Source organism: Lipophrys pholis, assembly GCF_963383615.2.
Source record: "Lipophrys pholis genome assembly, chromosome: 17".
Taxonomy (NCBI): domain Eukaryota; kingdom Metazoa; phylum Chordata; class Actinopteri; order Blenniiformes; family Blenniidae; genus Lipophrys; species Lipophrys pholis.
Window position 1 is genome coordinate 3911435 of NC_137643.1, and position 17933 is coordinate 3929367.

Here is a 17933-nt window from a genome sequence, read left to right on the forward strand (position 1 = left end):
GATGGATGAATAGGAATAGAACTAACATCAGGAAACAAGAAACTTTCCATCTGTAGGAAAGTTAATACATTGCATAAACATCAGTGTGTAGAAGAAGGTGACTTGTGAATGACGACAATCTATTTAAGCTGAATGAGGGATGCTGGCGTTTCAGTTTGAGAGGATGACTACAGTGTGACGGCGAAGGATTCAGGGAGGAGAAATGAGTCGTGACTCTCTGAACACAGTTTCATCACTTTATTACAGTAAATGAGGCCATATCATACACACACAGAACAGAGACGGACAGGTTTGTTTCTTTCTCTCTCCATCTCCCCCTCTCAGAGATCAGTCCATGAGGTCAGAATGAACCACAACAAATACAATTACATCAACAGAACTGACACCTTGTTAAATTAAAGAGGTAAAGCAATCACACAGCCGGGTGTTCAGAGAATGGATGAGCACAAAGTTCCAGTTTCTGCGATACAGACGGAAACAGTTCATCTTTACCAGACACACATGCATCATGTATTATTCTGTGACTCATCGTACGAGCAGGTCAGAGGCAGTGCTGCGTGCAGATGAGGCCAGATTTAAACTAGGCATTTGTTTGATGAATCAAATGTGTGGGGGAAAATATGAAGAAAAGCTTTAAAATATTCAACACTGACGGTTTCAGAGAGGACTGAACAAAGGAGGGAGCGTCCATAGAAGCTGCTTTACAGTTTCTGCAGGACAAAGAGAGGAAGAGAGAGAAAGATCATCAACAAACATGAGGAGTACGCTGTTTTTTTTTGTTTTTTTTTTTCTCTTTTGCAGTATTTACATTTTGGATCGTGAAAAAAAGAAACTTATTTACAAAAATGCACAAACTAAGACAGCTCCATCGACAGGATGAGGGAAATCAGATATAAACAACTCTGTAATAAAAAGTAAAAAGAGGAAAAATAAAAATCAGTGATATTTACACGTGCGATCAGAGAAAGGGAGAGGAAATAAATGGCTTATTCAAACTTCAGGGGAGGAGAAAAGTCCAGTCAGACGTGATTGAGACTTCCTGTTCAGGCAAGTTCACACTGTTTCATGGCCACAGACAGTCTGACAGCTCTGAGTGTGAACAGCGTTGAAGCCACGCCACCTGCCCGGGAATCCAACATGCTGCCTGGACTCCACACAGCCGGTGTTATGCTGAATTCTGTACGACTGCTGAAAACCACCCCCCTTGTGGTAACATGTGAATACCCTAATGGTGGCCACCATGTACTAATTAATTCAGAGATTATATCACAGCCTTTATTCAAGCCAAACATCAATTTCAGTTTTTCCTTAGAATATGCAAAACTAGAGGCAGTTTAAGGAGGGAAAGTTTGCATTGTAATTAACAATTCTTCATTTTCAATCTAGTCGCTCTCAGAAACCAAAAACTCTGACATTGTATTCACGTCAGAAAATGTGATTTAATTCAATATAATTATCTGAAAACTGGTGACACTTGTTTAGAAATGAGCTCAAATAATGGAGTTGAGTCGTGCACGTCGTACATTTCATTTCGATCCGTTTGACTACGTCGTCACCTGCAGGAGTTCCTGAGGGGGTACACTCTTCAGCAGTCATGCAGAACTGGCCATAACACCGGCAGACACAGAGGAAACCCCGGGAAAGGGAGAGCGAGTGAAAGCGGCTCTGCTCATATAAAACCATTGTGAATGTGAAGAGGCGTCTAAAACATCAGACCTCGCTTTGGAGGAAAAACGATGAAAGAAAAAGGTTTTTAAATCAAACGTGGCTGCAGGTAAAAACAGCAGGCGGAGGCAGGGCACCGGAGTATCAAATATACTTCAAACTTTCAAGTGGTCTGCACAAGAAATCTCTATTGTTGGCTGAACTAACCCTAAAACACTGCAGGGTGGGAACACACACACACACACACACACACGCACACACACGCACGCACACGCACACACACACACTCCATATCATTTCACCTCCCCTTTGCTCCACAAATAAATAAACGCACATGAAATTCTTCGTCTTCTGCTGAGTTTAATGGACACGGGGACAAACATTCACTCAGCTTTTCTACATTAACATCAGGGCAGGAGTTTGTTTCTAATCCCTCAACTTTTACATGAGAATTAGAAAGAGCTCTTTTAAAAAGAAAAAAAAAAAAAAAGAAACAAAACACACACACACCCCAGCCTCGTGTTCTGGACGTGAATATGTGTCAACAAGCACATTTTAAAAGTTGTAAAGGGGAAGCAGTGGACAATTTATAACTTGAACTTTTGACATTTGTTAAACCTTTAAAATGACTCAACAATTTCAGCCATTTAAAAAAACCAAAACAAAAAAAAACCTAAACACCCACAATTACCCTAAATTTCAAACGTTATTTTTTTCTGCATCAACAACAACATCCTATCAGACGGTGATCACATCATATTCTACAGATTACAGATTTTGGAAGCTCGACATGGAAAAATGGGCAGCAAATGAGATGGTTTTTTTTTGGTAGAATTCTAAATCAAATTTAAAGGCTTTTCCTCTCAGCCGACTCGCGTGCACGTTAACACGCAACGCAAATCAGCAATACTTGAAAAACCCTCCGATCAGACGTTTCATTATGAAGCTTCTTCGTTCAAGAGGATTCAAGTGGATGAGGTCTGATTTCAGGAAGCGTACAATTGGAAAAACAAGAGCTTGTGGTCGGCACCATGTTGACATAATAATGTAATGATGGATATGTTGAAGGCTTCTGTTGCAGCCTCGATATCAAACATTACAGTGAAGCCAAACGCTGGAGGTCAAACTCGCCGTCACACAGAAGCAGCGTTTCCAACGTCTGCTCTCGATTCCGCAAAGTGGCTGAAAGTGCACTTGATTTTGAATATGGCGTTAACACTTCGGTTTTATTCTTCATTTGGGATGCAGGATGCCTACGTACTTTGAGCTTCTTGTTCTTTCTTACTTCACCACTGAAACTTTGGCACAGCGACACGTTTTACCTCCGGCGCTCGCGAGTGAGTGAATGTGTGTTGAAAGCCAAACGACGCCTGTGAAGCCGATCGACCGCGCTGGTTGGACTCCACGCTATGCTGATTCTGCGTGACTGCTGAAAACTGCGCACAGAGGAAGATACCTGATAGTACTTATGGCTGTCACGTTGTTGTTTTTTTACACTGATGAATGCAAAAAGATGTGAGAAAGTGTGTTTTAAGGATTTTAGATTCCAAAGGCCTCACATAAAATGTATGTGTGTGTTCCCCACCCTCCATTCAGGTCTGATATCAGAGTTTCAAGTTAATGTGATTCATGTAAAACGTCCAGGAAGCCATGTTATCTGATAGCAGCTTTTTTGCAGTCTTCAGCACTTTTTAAGAAATTCAGGCTCAGTTTGGCTTTGATTCGACTTCACTCGCTGGAAGGAAACGTCCGCTGCTGCATCACTGACGTCTCGACTCGGGTGTCAGTGTTGATTTATTTCCGCTACACTTGTTATAACAGTGCTATCCACAGGAAATAAATCTGAAACAAAAGGGAATTGTACTGGAAAAAATAAAATCTCTTTCTTTTGAAATGACTACACTTTGAAATGCTGATCTCGCGGGGGTTTGAATGGCTCTTCTGGCGGGCCTGTTTTGGATCAGAGTTTGGACTTTGGTTTAGATCAGGGAGTGTGATTTCTGTCAGTTTCTCAGACTTGATCTCACCTTGGTGAACACAACGAACCGGCAGGTAGGATGGAAACACGAAGCCACTGATCACGGAGCAGCAACACCACAGTCCAGCCATCTAGAAGCACGTTTAATCCGTTTCCTCTATCACTAAAAAGCCTAATTATTTCTCTAGATCTCACCACTGACATTTATAGTTACAAAAACACACGAGGAGATGGAACAATGTATGTTTCCTCTGGATGTTTGACATTCCAACATCAGCCCCCAAAATGCAAATAGAAATATAAAATCACTATTAAAAGCCGACAAAAGAGCCTCGGTCCTCGTTCAGTTTCAGCCTGACCTGCTGTCGAGAAGAAAACTCACTTCTAGCTTAGATGGTAGCTCGAGATGGGACGGGGGTCACCATATACAAATCAATACAACCTTAAATAATCAGCCGATTGATACAAAACAACACGCACTATGTTATCTCAAATACAATTTGGTGATATGTTGCTTTACTTCTGCCACAACTCAGCTAGTTTTCCAACTCGGACCAGAACTGTTTAGTCTTGTAATACAGATTTGCACCCCCAGATGGTGTATCGAGTCTTTTAAAGAAGCAGCAGAAGGAACATGGAACTCAACAATGGCTGAAGCTCCTCCACAGGACACGTTCCCACTGGACTCAATCTGGACCGCTGCAACTACCAACCGAGAGCTGAAACTCGGAAAGCCGGACAAAATATAGACTGACTCAACGCTGCCACCCAGTGTACAAGAGAGGCATGACTTGATTACGTGGCGCCCCATTAGGGACAAATCACACCAGGAAATGTTTCTCTTTTCTGTAATTATTTTGAGTTAATTTGTGATGTCAAAAAACAAATGACTGTTGAAATCTTGAATAGAACATTTTTCTTTATTCTCAGTTTTTCCGGTCACCTCAAAATGCAAATTAATGAAACGACAATACTTGCCTCAAGTCTCATTTTCAGGTGACTGCCATGTAAATACACCCAAAGGAAAATCAAGATCCTTCCAGGTTTATTTACAAGCAAAGGCTGGCTTTTAGCAGGAACATCTGTGATACTAGAAACAGCAGTATTCATTTTTCTTCCTGGTGTTTTCGTTTTTCAGGTGCCACTGATACCGGTTACCAGCTTCGAGATATATCTTTATCAAATATCTGTTTGCCACTAAAGAGACAGAAGCTTGATTTAAACCACCAGTGCCTGAATCTGCACTCCTAAACCTGAGTTAAGTAAAACTCCTGTATTACTGTGTGGATCGCCACGGGCTCAGCTTTAGTCTGTGTCAGGCAGTGTGCAGTCAGCCCCTTATTAACGGGGGAGTTAAAAACACTGGAGAGTAAAAAACCTATTTGGAAGAGAGACCAAAAAAATATTGTGTGACGACATGATGATTTCAACAAGTCAAATAAATAAACACAAATATAATGAAGCAAAAAAAAAAAAAAAAAAAAAGGGAGAGAAAATAAAAGTTGATTTAAAAAAAAAAAAAAAGGTTATATTACAGAGGACCAGCCCCCACTATTGAACCTTCTCAAACCACCTGAGCAGCAGCGGGATGACTGTGTGTGTGTGTGTGTGTGTGTGTGTGTGTGTTGGTGTGTGTGTCAATCTCCTGCTGTAGTTTCCATTGCAGCGGCTAAAGAGCTAACGGTTTGATCGATGCAGTTTAATGTACAAAAAAAAAAAAAAAAGGAGCATCAAAGAGTAGAGCAAGCAGCATGGAGGAAAACTGCGGGGTGTGTGTGTGTGTGTGTGTGTGTGTGTGTGTGTGTGTGTGTGTGTGTGTGTGTGTGTGTGGGGAGGTGGAGGCTTGCAGGCAGACAGGTGAGAAGCTGCTTCAGATGCTGTTGAGAGATCCAGGTACTGAACTGTGCTGCGATGAGTCTGAACCGGTTCCATCTGAGGAGGAGACGAGACTCATCAGGACAGACCACAGGCAATCCTCCTTCTCTGCATTAGAAACTCACGTTTCACTCTGTTCAACGGTTATACTGCCATCTTGTGTCAGAAAACAGACATTGACGTGTTGGTTTTTTTCTGATGTCATGAATTCTCTGAACTTTTTGATCAAATTCAAAGTTATGCCAGAGTTTTAAAGTTGTTTCAAAACTTTAGACACATGTATGGTAATTCAGACACTTTACTTTTCTAGAATATCAACAGTTATGGAAGACTTTTCAGGTAATAATGCAGGACATAGAGTGAGACAGCAGGACTGTGAAGGTATTTTGAGGACATCCAGTGAGAATATCGTCCCACTTTGAGAATCTCTTTAAACTTTCAATCGGATCACTTTGAACAGTGTCACGCTTTTCAAAAGGATTTCAGAATATGCAAATAGAATATTTTGGTGATTATTTATGACTTTGAAATGGTACAAAACTAAATAGATTCTTGAAAATTCCTTCAACATCTCAAAACACATGTTAATTCATGGCCAAAACATTAAATTTACAGTTTCACATGTGAACATTTTACATGAAAATACCTGCAGTTGGTAGTACTGTTGCCATACATTAAAACAGTGTGAAGTTTGCAGGTTCTCTGTGTGCCTGGAATACTGCAATACGTTCAGGGATCTAAAATGCAACTTTTCTTTAAAAGTGTTTCTGATAATAAAAATCACCAAACGTCACAAATGGTATTAAAAAAAGAGTTTCTGACCGTGGGCGGAAGCAGCTGAGTGCGAGCGGGCGTGAGGAGGAATGAGAGTCGAGTTCAGCTGAGGTTGGATTGACAGCTCTGCCGAGAACAACGAAAGAACTTTTATGAGCACCGATCACAGAGCAGGAGAACGACAGTCAAGCCACAAAACAAACTGAGAAATGAGGTGATGGTGACGGAGGTAAACAGAACACAGAGGAATAATGCAGGGAAAAATTCAATCAAATTAAATCTGTCAACGAAAAACTTGGGAGTCCTGGAAAGATAGTAAAGTATGAAGTCATTTCCAGTACCTGATGCAAAGGAAGTAATATAGGAATTATACATGAAACTTTCCCGGTCAGTGTGAGTCCTTACTATCCTGATGGTAAAGACTCAGTACCTGTGGTGCTGAAGTTGAAGAGCATGGGCAGATCTCGGCCGCTGGGCAGTCGTGTGTTCGGCTGGCGCAGCTCGTCGAAGAAGGCGTGTGAACAGGCCTCTAGTGGGGAGAGGCGTGAGGCCGGCGTGTACTCCAGCAGCCGAGAGCAGAGAGCGATGGCCTCCGGTGGGGTGCGAGGCTTAAACACCTGAGGAGCAAGCGGAGGCTCAGTGAGACTCCCAATCACTCAACAAATTCTTGCCTTCTATCTAGAAACTGGCAGTAAACGCTAAAGAGCTGCTTCCACTGGCTAGACGTGGTTTCTGACGGGCTTTTTGGCGTATAGGTTAATTAACACTTAAAACATTAAGCCACTTCTGCTTCGACTGTTAAAAAGCGTTTGAGGCTTTAACACATCTGAAGTCATTTTGTTCCCAGTTAGGAATGTCTAAAATAGTGTGACAATGTTCAGCTTTTGTGGAGTTTACTTAAACTGTAGTTTTCAATGTTTATGAAATTATACACAATCGGAGGCACCATATTCATTAATGTTATCTGTCAAGTTAACAACCTCCAACGATGATTAGTGGAACTATCAGAATACATGATTCATGGATGTGTTGAAGGGGAAGAGCCAGGTGATCGACGCTAGACTACTGTAACTCTTCATATGCACGTATAAGTCAGCAAAAGAAAGCAAAATATGTCCTCAGTCATTTCAAGGTGTTCTCCTAACAGCACCCTTCAGACAGTAGACTGTGCTGCTGGTATATGTCCTCAGGAGACACTTCACCTTGGTCCAAGGATGCGCTTTGATTTGTGGGAACTTGAATTCTGTGTAGTTTGGATTCATCTCTCGGATCTGTTCCCTCGTCGGCGTCCCCAACACCTGAAAACAGACATGGGAGCAGGATGAGGTTCATTCTGAAGACACACAGGTAAAAATACACACGGGAAATACAAAGTATCTAAAAAAGAAGAGGGGGAAGTAAAACCTATGTTCCAACTCAATTCTTAATTTAGTCCCAAATCTTTTTTTAACCATTGAAAATGAGTGAGCACAGACACAAGCAGTAGATTTCTCTTATTTCAAAGGCTTTAATTGGAAAGAGACAATCAGATGTGGTCCTGCTGCTCCTCACCTTGATAATCTCTACGAGTTGGTCCACCCCGCTGTCTCCGGGGAAGATGGGCTGCCCGAGCAGCAGCTCTGCCAGGACGCAGCCGGCTGACCAGATGTCGATGTTTGCCGTGTAGTCTGTGGCACCAAAGATGAGCTCAGGAGCGCGATAGTACCGTGAGCAGATATACGACACGTTGGGTTCCCCGCGGACAAGCTGCTTGGCGCTGTGGGAGACACGGGATTCACATCCAGCAGGTTCATCAGGGGTGAACATTTTGATATACCGTTCAGTGCAGTCATCACAACACCTCCGTGGTTAAACGTCTCCTGTGCTCACCTGCCGAAGTCGCAGAGTTTCAGGATGGCAGATTCTGGGTCGACGAGCAGGTTTTGAGGCTTGATGTCTCTGTGGCACACGCCCTGGGAATGGATGTAAGCCAGACTGCGAAACAACTGGTACATGTACACCTGAGGAAGCGAGACACCGAGGATCAGCTCCATACAATTCCAACATGCTGCATGTCTGGTTGGTCCAAATACAAGACTCTCAGGACATCACCAATCCACAGACACCTGACTGAGCCGATAGATTTTGGGTGTGCACAATAAACAATTGAAAACAGGTACAGGTGCGAGAAGTTGTTGTTAACAAGCCATTTAAAGACTTTTAACATTCTGCATCTAAAATGCTTTGAATGGCAGCGAGGATGAAGAGCAGGAGAGCAACGAGGCAGGTTTACAAAACTATACAGAAGCAGAGAACATCAGAGAGCTTCAGTATAGTTAAACCTGTGGTCCTGTGTGCTTACAAAACTTAGTTGTTAAAGTCGTTAAGTACAGGTACTTCAATGTTTTAAGTTTTATATTTTTACGTTTTCCAAACATTATATGTCTTAGAATCAGGTTGGTCTTATCAATACTGTATATAAAACGGCTTTTACTTAAGTTTAAAAGAGAGGAAAGCTTGTAAAGTCCTTTTATTCACAGTTTAATAACAACGCTACAAACTCTCCTTAGAAAGAAATAATGTAATTCAAAAAGTCTATGAATTACTGTTTTAGTTTCACATTTTTCTGCTCCTGTGTTCCCTGACGCCCCAGAAGAACAACACCCCACACTTTGAAAGCCACAGTTTTACAGGAAAGACACTGTCTTGTGAGAGGTTTAGGAAAGGCCAGCGTTTGTATTCTTAAAAGACGGAGAAAAGAATGTCACCTTCACATATATGATAGGAATGATGCTCTTGGCCTTGTTGAAATGTCTGGCGACCCTGTAGACCGTCTCAGGGACGAAGTCCAGCACCAGGTTCAGGTAGACTTCATCTTTCTGAGGAGGACAGAAGGAAAAAAAGCGAGAGACATGAGATAAAACTTCCAGACGTGAAGATACCAAACTAATCTGCTGGATTATAATGAAATCTCTTCACAAAGTCCAGCAAGTATCTTCTGTACCATAAAGCAGTTTCTATATTTGTTAAAGAACTAGATCACTTCTCTTTTTGTGAAACGGGTATTTTTTATGCTGAATCAGAGGAATGTTTTTAATGTGCAGACATTTCCTGCACTTCACTTTGATAACTTATTGAAACCGTGGCAATGTGAGCAGAAAGCGTTGGAATAAGGCAACAATTGATGGTTTGAACCGCCAGATGAGGCACCGTGTTTTTGTGGTTTACTGTAATCAATGCCACAACTTTACGAGGAGAAAACAGAAACAAGCACCTTCTCTCCACTGGAGTAGAAGAAGTAACGTAGTCGGACAATGTTGCAGTGATCCAGCTTCCTCATGATCTGTAGTTCCCGGTTCTGACAAGACATAAGAAGACACAAGAATAAAAAAGAAAGAAAGAAATCACATGACATGAATATCAACTGTCTGACCCTTGACTGGTAAGAAAACTGGAATCACAGCCCCACCTTGAACCTCTTATCCTGCAGAACCTTCTTGATGGCCACCATCTCCTGGCTGTCGATGAGGCGCGCTTGGTACACCACACCGAACGAGCCATTGCCGATGACCTGCAAGGTTTCCAAGAAACACAACAGACATCAAACTCAGGAGAACACAGAAAGCTCCTTGGACAACATTCGGAGAAATATCTTTGTGCCAGTTCAGCTACAGTAAAAGATTTAATTTAGATTCGCAGCTTTGTCAAAGTTCAAGATGACAAATGATCACGATCAGTGTCTGAACTGCATTTTTATACTGGCTTCAGCAGTTTCATTTAATAGAAACAAACTGTATAGTTGTACTCAAATACCCCCTCAAAAAGGGGCTTTATGGAATATTCTTGTTCTTACAATAACTGAGGACATGTACCTAATATTACTAGGCAAAACCAACGTACCAAGTTTTTTTAAGTGACGGTCAGAGTCTTTAGTGACTGATCGTACAGCAATGAACAACATCTACTGTGATACTGAACAGCCCGCCGCTAAAGACACATCAACACGGACTTTGTCTGGTGGAGAACTTGTTTGGGTTTTAACATTTTTACTTGGATACGAGTACAAGCTGTGACAGGAAAGTAAAGCAATGTGCTCCTCTACTGTACAGTATCAAATACTAAATTACAAACAAAAAGCTGTATTTCACAAAAGAGAAGATTCATTTACCCCCGGCCAACTTCACACGCAGCATTTTCCTTGATTTCACAATTAAGGTTTATTACATGATACACTTCATAGATTTTATAAATGAGTTAATAGCATTTCTATAGTTTGTTGTTATCAAGCATTTGCTCCAATGAGGTTTGTGAAAATACAAAACAACACCTCTCATTTATCTCCACCGTCAGAAGCAAAGCAAGCGAACATCCAGTCAACAGAGGGAATGCTGGGAAATAAATCATTTTATGCTGTGTGATGATGTCAGTTTTACATGAGGATAAAATAAATAAATATACAATGGCCAAGATTGACTAGCTTGTGCATTTGTAACTTACAGATTGGAGTTACTCATTATTATCAGGGGGTCTCCTGTTTAATTAACCTTTGACCATTTCCCTAGTGCTGCTGCTACACGTTTTGACTGCTGGGGGACGTTATCACAGATTTCTCTCTCTCTCTGTGGCTTCCTTCAGGATCTCCAGAGGTTTTTCATTCCTCCATCAGTCTACGACATGCAGCAGTATTGTGCTGCTGGCTGTTCTGTGTCCACTTACTAGTTCTACTGACTTTACCCTTTACCCAGGGGTCTGTACTGTAACGACAGAAAAACGTACTAATGCATCCCTCTCACAATAAACGGTTTTGAACGACAAAAGATGATTAACCTTCAGAATCTGGATAAGAAATGACAACGTTAGAGGGACAAATAATGTAGGACAGACGAGTGGGAAAGTGGGAGAGATATGTGGAAAATGAAAGTAGTAAAGTGTTGCGAGATGTTGTATGTCTTTCAGTTTGACTTTCTTTGCTTACCTTGATGTCTGTGTAGGACACTTCTTGAGGGCGGTCCGGTCCCTGACCCGGTGTGGCCACGACTGTAGTCACCTTCCCGCTGTCTCCTAGGAAACAAGCGCCAACAGGGTTACCATGAGGTCGGGAGAAGAAGAAACGAAGCGTTACTGCTAAGAAAACTGATAATTGCTTTACTGTGAAAAAGCTACAAGCTCCGCTCTGAAAGAAGTACTAACATGGAACAGAGTCCACAAAACGGACAAAACAATCACCATGACATTAATGAAGCGAGGACAGTTCCCGCAGCCCGGCCTGACATCTGGGCCGTCGCTCCACCGGCTGCATGAAGATTCAGGTTAATAACAGAAAGCCTTGTGAATGGATGTCAACTTTAAAGCCTCCGAGGACGGAGAACTCTGGCAGAGTTCATGTTCAAGACACCGTGACTAATTGAACCGGGAAAGGACCCAAAAATAGTCCGTCCTGGTGAGCTGTCTTCAGTGACGCCCGCCGGCCATAAAAGGATTATTTTCTGAAATAATCCATTTGCAACATGCTGAAGGAGCAGGAGCTGGCAATTGACTTGATTTAGCTGCCATAAAATTATTATTTAAAACCAAAACAAAATGTCTCAGAAAGCAATTTTTTTTTTTAAGTGTGTGGCGAGACTTTGTGTCATCTTTTAATACCAGGAACCTTAGAAAAGCGTAAGGAGATAAGACGCAGTGATTTATTCGAAGTCACCCAAACAGCTTCATCATTAATTAATTACACCATTTTGTGATGGCACGTGCAGCTTGAATTGCAGTTGCAGCAGGAAGGGCATTTGGTGGAGAAACTAAAGTACTTTTTTAAACCTTTTTTTGTCCCATTCATAAATATATAATTAATAGCAGAAGACACAAAAGACCTTTTAAACATACAAAAGCTTAAACAGACATTATTTCACGTAAAAGCCCACACATGCTCAGGGAAAACATGGAAACTCCTGCACCCTGGACTCAAACAGGTGAATTTCTCAGTGCACTATGTAGATTTTACAATAGTTTGTTGGCGTCATTCAGAGTGCAGGTGCATGTGCGCGCACACACACAAACACAGCTTGCGGTTATTCAATACACACGCTGGCCATATCCGTTACTGCTGAATCGGTGATGTGTGCAGAGTGACCGGGTCAGTGGGTTCTCTCCCTCAATGCATGGGTTCACCTTCTGGACAGTAACCAATCCAGACGCACTGGGCAGCAGGTTAAAAGTGGGACACTGTTAACGGATACGTTCACGCTGGCCGTCTCCAGCGCTACTCCACTTACATTTTCTCACTGATGTGTCGGGAGAAATCAGACCTCTCGTCCTGCCGCCATTTATTTTTTACAGCATGAAAGAGAATTTCCTCAGGCGGCTCGCAGCACGCCGGAGGTCAATAATCTATCAGAACCCAGATTTGTCTGTTACAGATTTATCACGGCTTCAGAGTTCAGGCACTCTGCTTCACGTCCTTCACCAGACATTTACAGAAGAAAAAAAACTCAAGTCCCCAAAACGTCCGTCACCTCCACATCTATTTATCTCCACCAGACGCTTAAATGGCAAGCCTGACACAGCAAAGTCTGAAAGGAGTGGAAGCACACCTGTCCTCCACTGCTCCACTACTGACGCAGTGCAATTTAAAAAAAAAAAAAAACAAGCATTTCTTCACAGTAATCTGATTAACCAGCATATCTCTATGGTAATGTCCTGCCTTTATACACAAAAGGAAACTGTACTTATACGAACTCCACATCGTTAAGCAAAAGTACCTTCAAGTGAATTAAGTTCACCTCATTAATATGCAGTTTAATGCAGCTCTAAAATCTAACCAGGCCATCTACTCTGTGGGGAGAACCTCAGGAGGAAGTGAGGCTTCTATCAAGTATCTATTGTTTGAGTTATTGTGCTCATCTGGCACTTCTCTCAATAAACAGCATCACAATTAGAGGTGAAAATCTCTAATTTTCACCTCTAATTTCACCTCTGGAAATGACTGAAGCCAGGGCGGCACAGTGGTGAAGTGGTTAGCATGAAGAACAGCCCTGGTATAAGTCTGGTCAGTGAGGCCTTTCTGAGAGGAGTTTCCCTGTTCTCCCGGTTTCCTTCAGGTAAGCTGGTTTCATCCCACAGTTCAAAAACATGTTGGAGTTTGATTGTAAAATTGTGTGATTGTTCGTCTCCTTCAGTTTGCCCTGTGACGGACTGGAGGAGTGTTCAGGGTGTAACCTGCCTTAAACCACACTCAGCTGGTATCGGAAATAAAGAGGATGGATGGATAGGTGGATAAAACCAGCTCCACCTACAGGGTAGGAACTGTTCTGCGTAGTTCTGGATAGAATCACAATGGAAACAATGAATCACATTTCGGAAGACTCGTGAGAAATTAATTGATTTTATGATCCCACAACATGTAACCTTTGTTATGCTCCACAGCTTCAAACCTTTGCCTCGAGACCTTTCATCACTTGTCAGAAGGAATACCTGGAACAATGAAATAATTGAAGGTTATTACCATTTGTTCCTCCTTTGCTCTAATAATAATCATAATAATGGCTTGGATTTATTTTGCGCTGAGCGCGTACAGAGACCATTATTCATTCACACCAGTCCCACCAGTGATGGTAAGCTAGGTTGTAGCCACAGCAGCCCTGGGGCATGCCGACAGAGGCGTGGCTGCCATTTTGCACCAACCTCTGACCACCACCAACATTCATACCCATTCATACAAGGCAATGTGAATAAAGTGCCTTGCCCAAGGACACAACGACAATAGAGTGGGATTCGAACTGCCAAGCCTCCGGTTATTGGACGACCGACTCTACCACTGAGCGAGTAGCACATTTTTCGTGTTCCAGCCTGTGCAGTCATCATCACCGATCCTTTTTTCATAAAATGTTGTATAACTCATATCATCTTGTGAATCTGAAAGAGATCCTTTTAGCGTACTGCCTGTGATAGTGGTGTCATCCTGAGAGCAGGAGCTGCTCCACAGACAGTGAGTAATAGAACAACTGCTCGGACACTATGACTGCAGTAATTACTATACAGTGAGGTGGAGAAACAGTCTGATTTATAGTAGCCAGCTCCATTTCCCTAATGTGTAGATGTAAAAATGAGCACATTACACAAAGACTCACTACCTCACTCCAATGTGTCACATGCAGACAGCTCAGATCCTCATCCACTCGAGATGACTAATTTGTAAAAGACACCAGTACCAGTTAAAAATATTCCAGCGAAACAAGAAGCAGTTATCGTCAAAACTCAATACACATGCATCCATTTTTACATCATCCTGATACAGTATTACTGCATCAGACTCATGTCATGCTAGAACTTCTCGAAATAACTGGTTATATATGGAGAGATGGCCACATAGTCATTTTCACAAACACCCAGCAACCCGCTGATCCTAACCTCTCTTGGTGGGTCCAAAGTTAATGAGAACGTGTTTAATCAGCATGAGGAGGAGAGTCAGCCGATTGGTCAACCATGCAGGGCTGGTAATGGGTCAGACTCTGACCTGCAGCTACACCATGAGGACTGACCTGGTTCAATCACGCCTTCAACACTATGATGTCAACAGAAACATTGTCGCTACTAAGGAGCAAGTAAATTGTGTTGAAAATGGCCCTGAACTGATGAGACGCAGAGACGATGGAGCTTCTGCTGATCGGTGGAGGAGATTTGTCGCCAAATTACAGGAGACCTGACTTTTGATTATCTCGCTGTGGTTGACTTGGTGATAATGTCACCGACATAATGACATCACAACTTGTGCACCTTTGCAGGGGGGAAGAAATACACCCCGGGTTTGTGAGCGTTGCTCTATGGGGTATCTGCTTTAGTGAAGAAGAGCGTAGAATTGAAATTCATTAAACGGTGCATGCACAGTTTAAAAAAGAACAACATTGAATAATGCTATATTTTCTTCACAAACATTGGGATCTTTTTAACTTCTGCTAATTTTCTAGTTTAAAAGTAATATGTAGTCAAATATAAAAATGGTGAAAATACAATCAACAGTGCCATAAAGGTATAAGTATAGTATTGGCACAACAAGGGCCCAAATCAAACTATGTGCTTCTTTTAAAGTCAGTCTAAAATAAAACTTTTACAGGATGTGATACCACGAGACAATCAACGAAATGAACCTAACCCCAAACACATCCATAGAAATGTCCTCTGTATGAAGTAAAAAACATTATCCTAAAACATTGCTCTTGCTGAAACATGGGATTAGAACATGATGAGCATTTCATGTCATGATGAGAGGATTACTTAAATGCTCTCAACATTTCATGAAAAGGCATCTGTTTGCAATAACCGACCTCTTGCCGGTATGGCAGCACAGCAGCCTTAAAGTGATGTTTTTAATCATCCATCTTCTATAATGTTGTATCCATTTGAGGGTCAGTGGAGCCGATCACAGCTGATTATGGCTTAAAGCAAGTTACATCAGGGGTGTCAAATATAAGGCCTGAGGACCAAAACCGGCCCGCAAGAGGCTCCACTCAACAAACGACCAAGCAAATTGTAAGAATTTCAAAGGGAAGATAAAATAAATAAATAATTCCCAAGAGTAGTGGACATAACACTGAGACCTGAGCTGAGATGTAAGTGATGTTGCCATGAAAGCTGCCTTGTTGTTATCAAACCAGACTAAAAGCCATGCTTTCAGGGTGAGTTTATAAAAACATGCATAATTCAAGAGCTATAGAAGTTGTTTGGGGATTTCTCTGTATTTTGGGGTTATCAATACAATTGGCTTAATGTTGAAATTGTAGTCATTGGTTTTGTGAAAGCATAGTCATGTACGTCACATATACTCTGCGCCACAACAAAGAAAACATTTTTAAGTTTAAATTTAAAGGTTATTAAGGCACTGTTTTACCGGTCCAGCACCACTCCAGATGAATAAGTTTGACACCTCTGGGTCACAATTTGGAACAGTCAGCAGTCCATCACAGGACAGACAGTGAGACGGAGAGTCACACACTCCCTATTCATGCCAAATTACAATTTTTGAGTCAACTACTAACCTTAAATGCATGTTTCTTGGACTGAAGGAGGAAGAATGGACAGACGAATCATGCAAACCACACAGAAATTATAAGGTATCACAAACTGTCAGTCCATCATGGGGAATATTTCTAGCAGCCAAAAAGCAGAATGTGGAGTTTGGAGTGTGGAGATGTCCTCCTATTCAGGTTCTGATGTAAAGACACAAGCCACCGCCTGCTAATAGACGATCAGGTTTGGATTAGCTCAGGTACACACACGCACACTGCTTACTCCTGTGGGAAAGACACAAGCTATAATTCGGTCTCAGAGAGCGTAAACCCACCGCTTGACACCCAGCAGGCAGCAGAGCTCCGGGGCTGGACGTGCATCACTTGCATCCTCCATCCATCGGCCACCTGCTGCTAAAGCGTTTCGCCCCACAGGTGACCTTGGTGAATAGGCAACTTTGCTGCTGCCCTGACCCTCGTCGTGCCAAAATGCGAGTTGATACAGCTCTACCCGAGCAGCCAACAAAGGAAAACCCGTCCATGAAGCACTCACGTTGAGGTATTTGAGTCCAGCTTGGCCACAAAGCACAGCGGAGCCGATGGAAGTGCTCGCTCACACCGGCCAGTCAAATCAACCCGAGCATCAACTGAAGCAGAAAAGATAATAAATGTGATGATTCGTCTTTCAGAGTGAAGTCACACCGGGTCAAACTAACGAGCGGAGCAGCTGTGTGGCACCACTCGGGGTGAATGCGTCCAGCGGCCGGACTGAGAACTCGGAACGCACAAAACAAGTGGCTAACGTTAGCACGCTAGCAGGTCCATTAGCCGTCACTCTGGTGAAAAAGCCACTTTCCTTCGGGCTGGGGCTTTAAACGAGGGCCCATGTTTTTTTAGGTTGAGCGCACACAATGAAATATAACAAAGGGACACGGCCCTGGAAACATGAAGCGGTAATGTAGGACTTACTCGCTAGCTTAAGGTTGGAGCATCCTGACGAGCTGCTGCCGGAGGCCTGCGGGACCCCGGACTTTCCTGTGCTGCTCCCCACGGCAGCGGCTGATCCGGTGGACGCAGCGGCGGCTCCTGGAACACCTGGCGGCTCAGCAAACGAGCTGGTCCTGGGCCGCCCGCTGCCGCTCATATCTCTGTGCAGGGCTCAGGGTTGTGTTTTCACCGTTTTCAGCCAAGCGACTTTTTAAAAATGAACACCGGTCGGGGATTAATCGTGGGAAAACACAGCGAGGAATCGCGCTCCGGTGGCCGCCGGCTGTCTGGGCTGGTAGCTGTTGCTAGACACCTAGAAACAGCTCGCTCGCAAGGCCACCTGGGAGATGTAGTTCGAGGTAGCTGCTCCCCGCGTCCGCTGCTCTGGACTTCACAAAATAAATAAACTACAATTTTAAAATTACTTAACAGAGGATGTAGGCCAACCAGAGAGCAATGAAGTACAAAAATTAATCTGAAAACTGTAGCGACTCACTAGGAAAAAAATATCACCACATAAATCATCCAGTGTTTACATTTAGGGACAAATTGCACTTTCGTCTTGCTTTAACACGGCATATATTATTTTTTATATAACTTTATAATCTGTTTTAAAACCTACTTAACAGTCACTCATTCAAAATCTTACCACATGGCAAGGAAAATTAATTTCTGTGGCA

General features: G+C 42.6%; 1 protein-coding gene across 2 annotated transcripts; it reads right to left on the reverse strand.

Moving 5' to 3' along the window:
* Positions 1-222: 222 nt before the first annotated feature.
* Positions 223-17567, reverse strand: LOC308123345 (glycogen synthase kinase-3 beta-like). Of its 2 annotated transcripts, XM_080485777.1 has the most exons (11): positions 17236-17564; positions 11247-11332; positions 9741-9842; positions 9546-9629; positions 9040-9150; positions 8162-8292; positions 7844-8048; positions 7495-7590; positions 6723-6909; positions 6341-6418; positions 5473-5575 (listed from the first exon to the last, which is right to left on the reverse strand). In XM_080485777.1, the coding sequence occupies exons 1-11, from the start codon at positions 17408-17410 to the stop codon at positions 5514-5516; spliced, it is 1317 nt and encodes a 438-aa protein (XP_080341903.1). In that variant the 5' UTR covers positions 17411-17564; the 3' UTR covers positions 5473-5513. The 2 variants fall into 2 exon arrangements, with proteins under 2 accessions (XP_080341904.1, XP_080341903.1); XM_080485778.1 differs by lacking the exons at positions 5473-5575; positions 6341-6418 and adding an exon at positions 223-1873 and having other exon boundaries at positions 17236-17567.
* Positions 17568-17933: the final 366 nt, after the last annotated feature.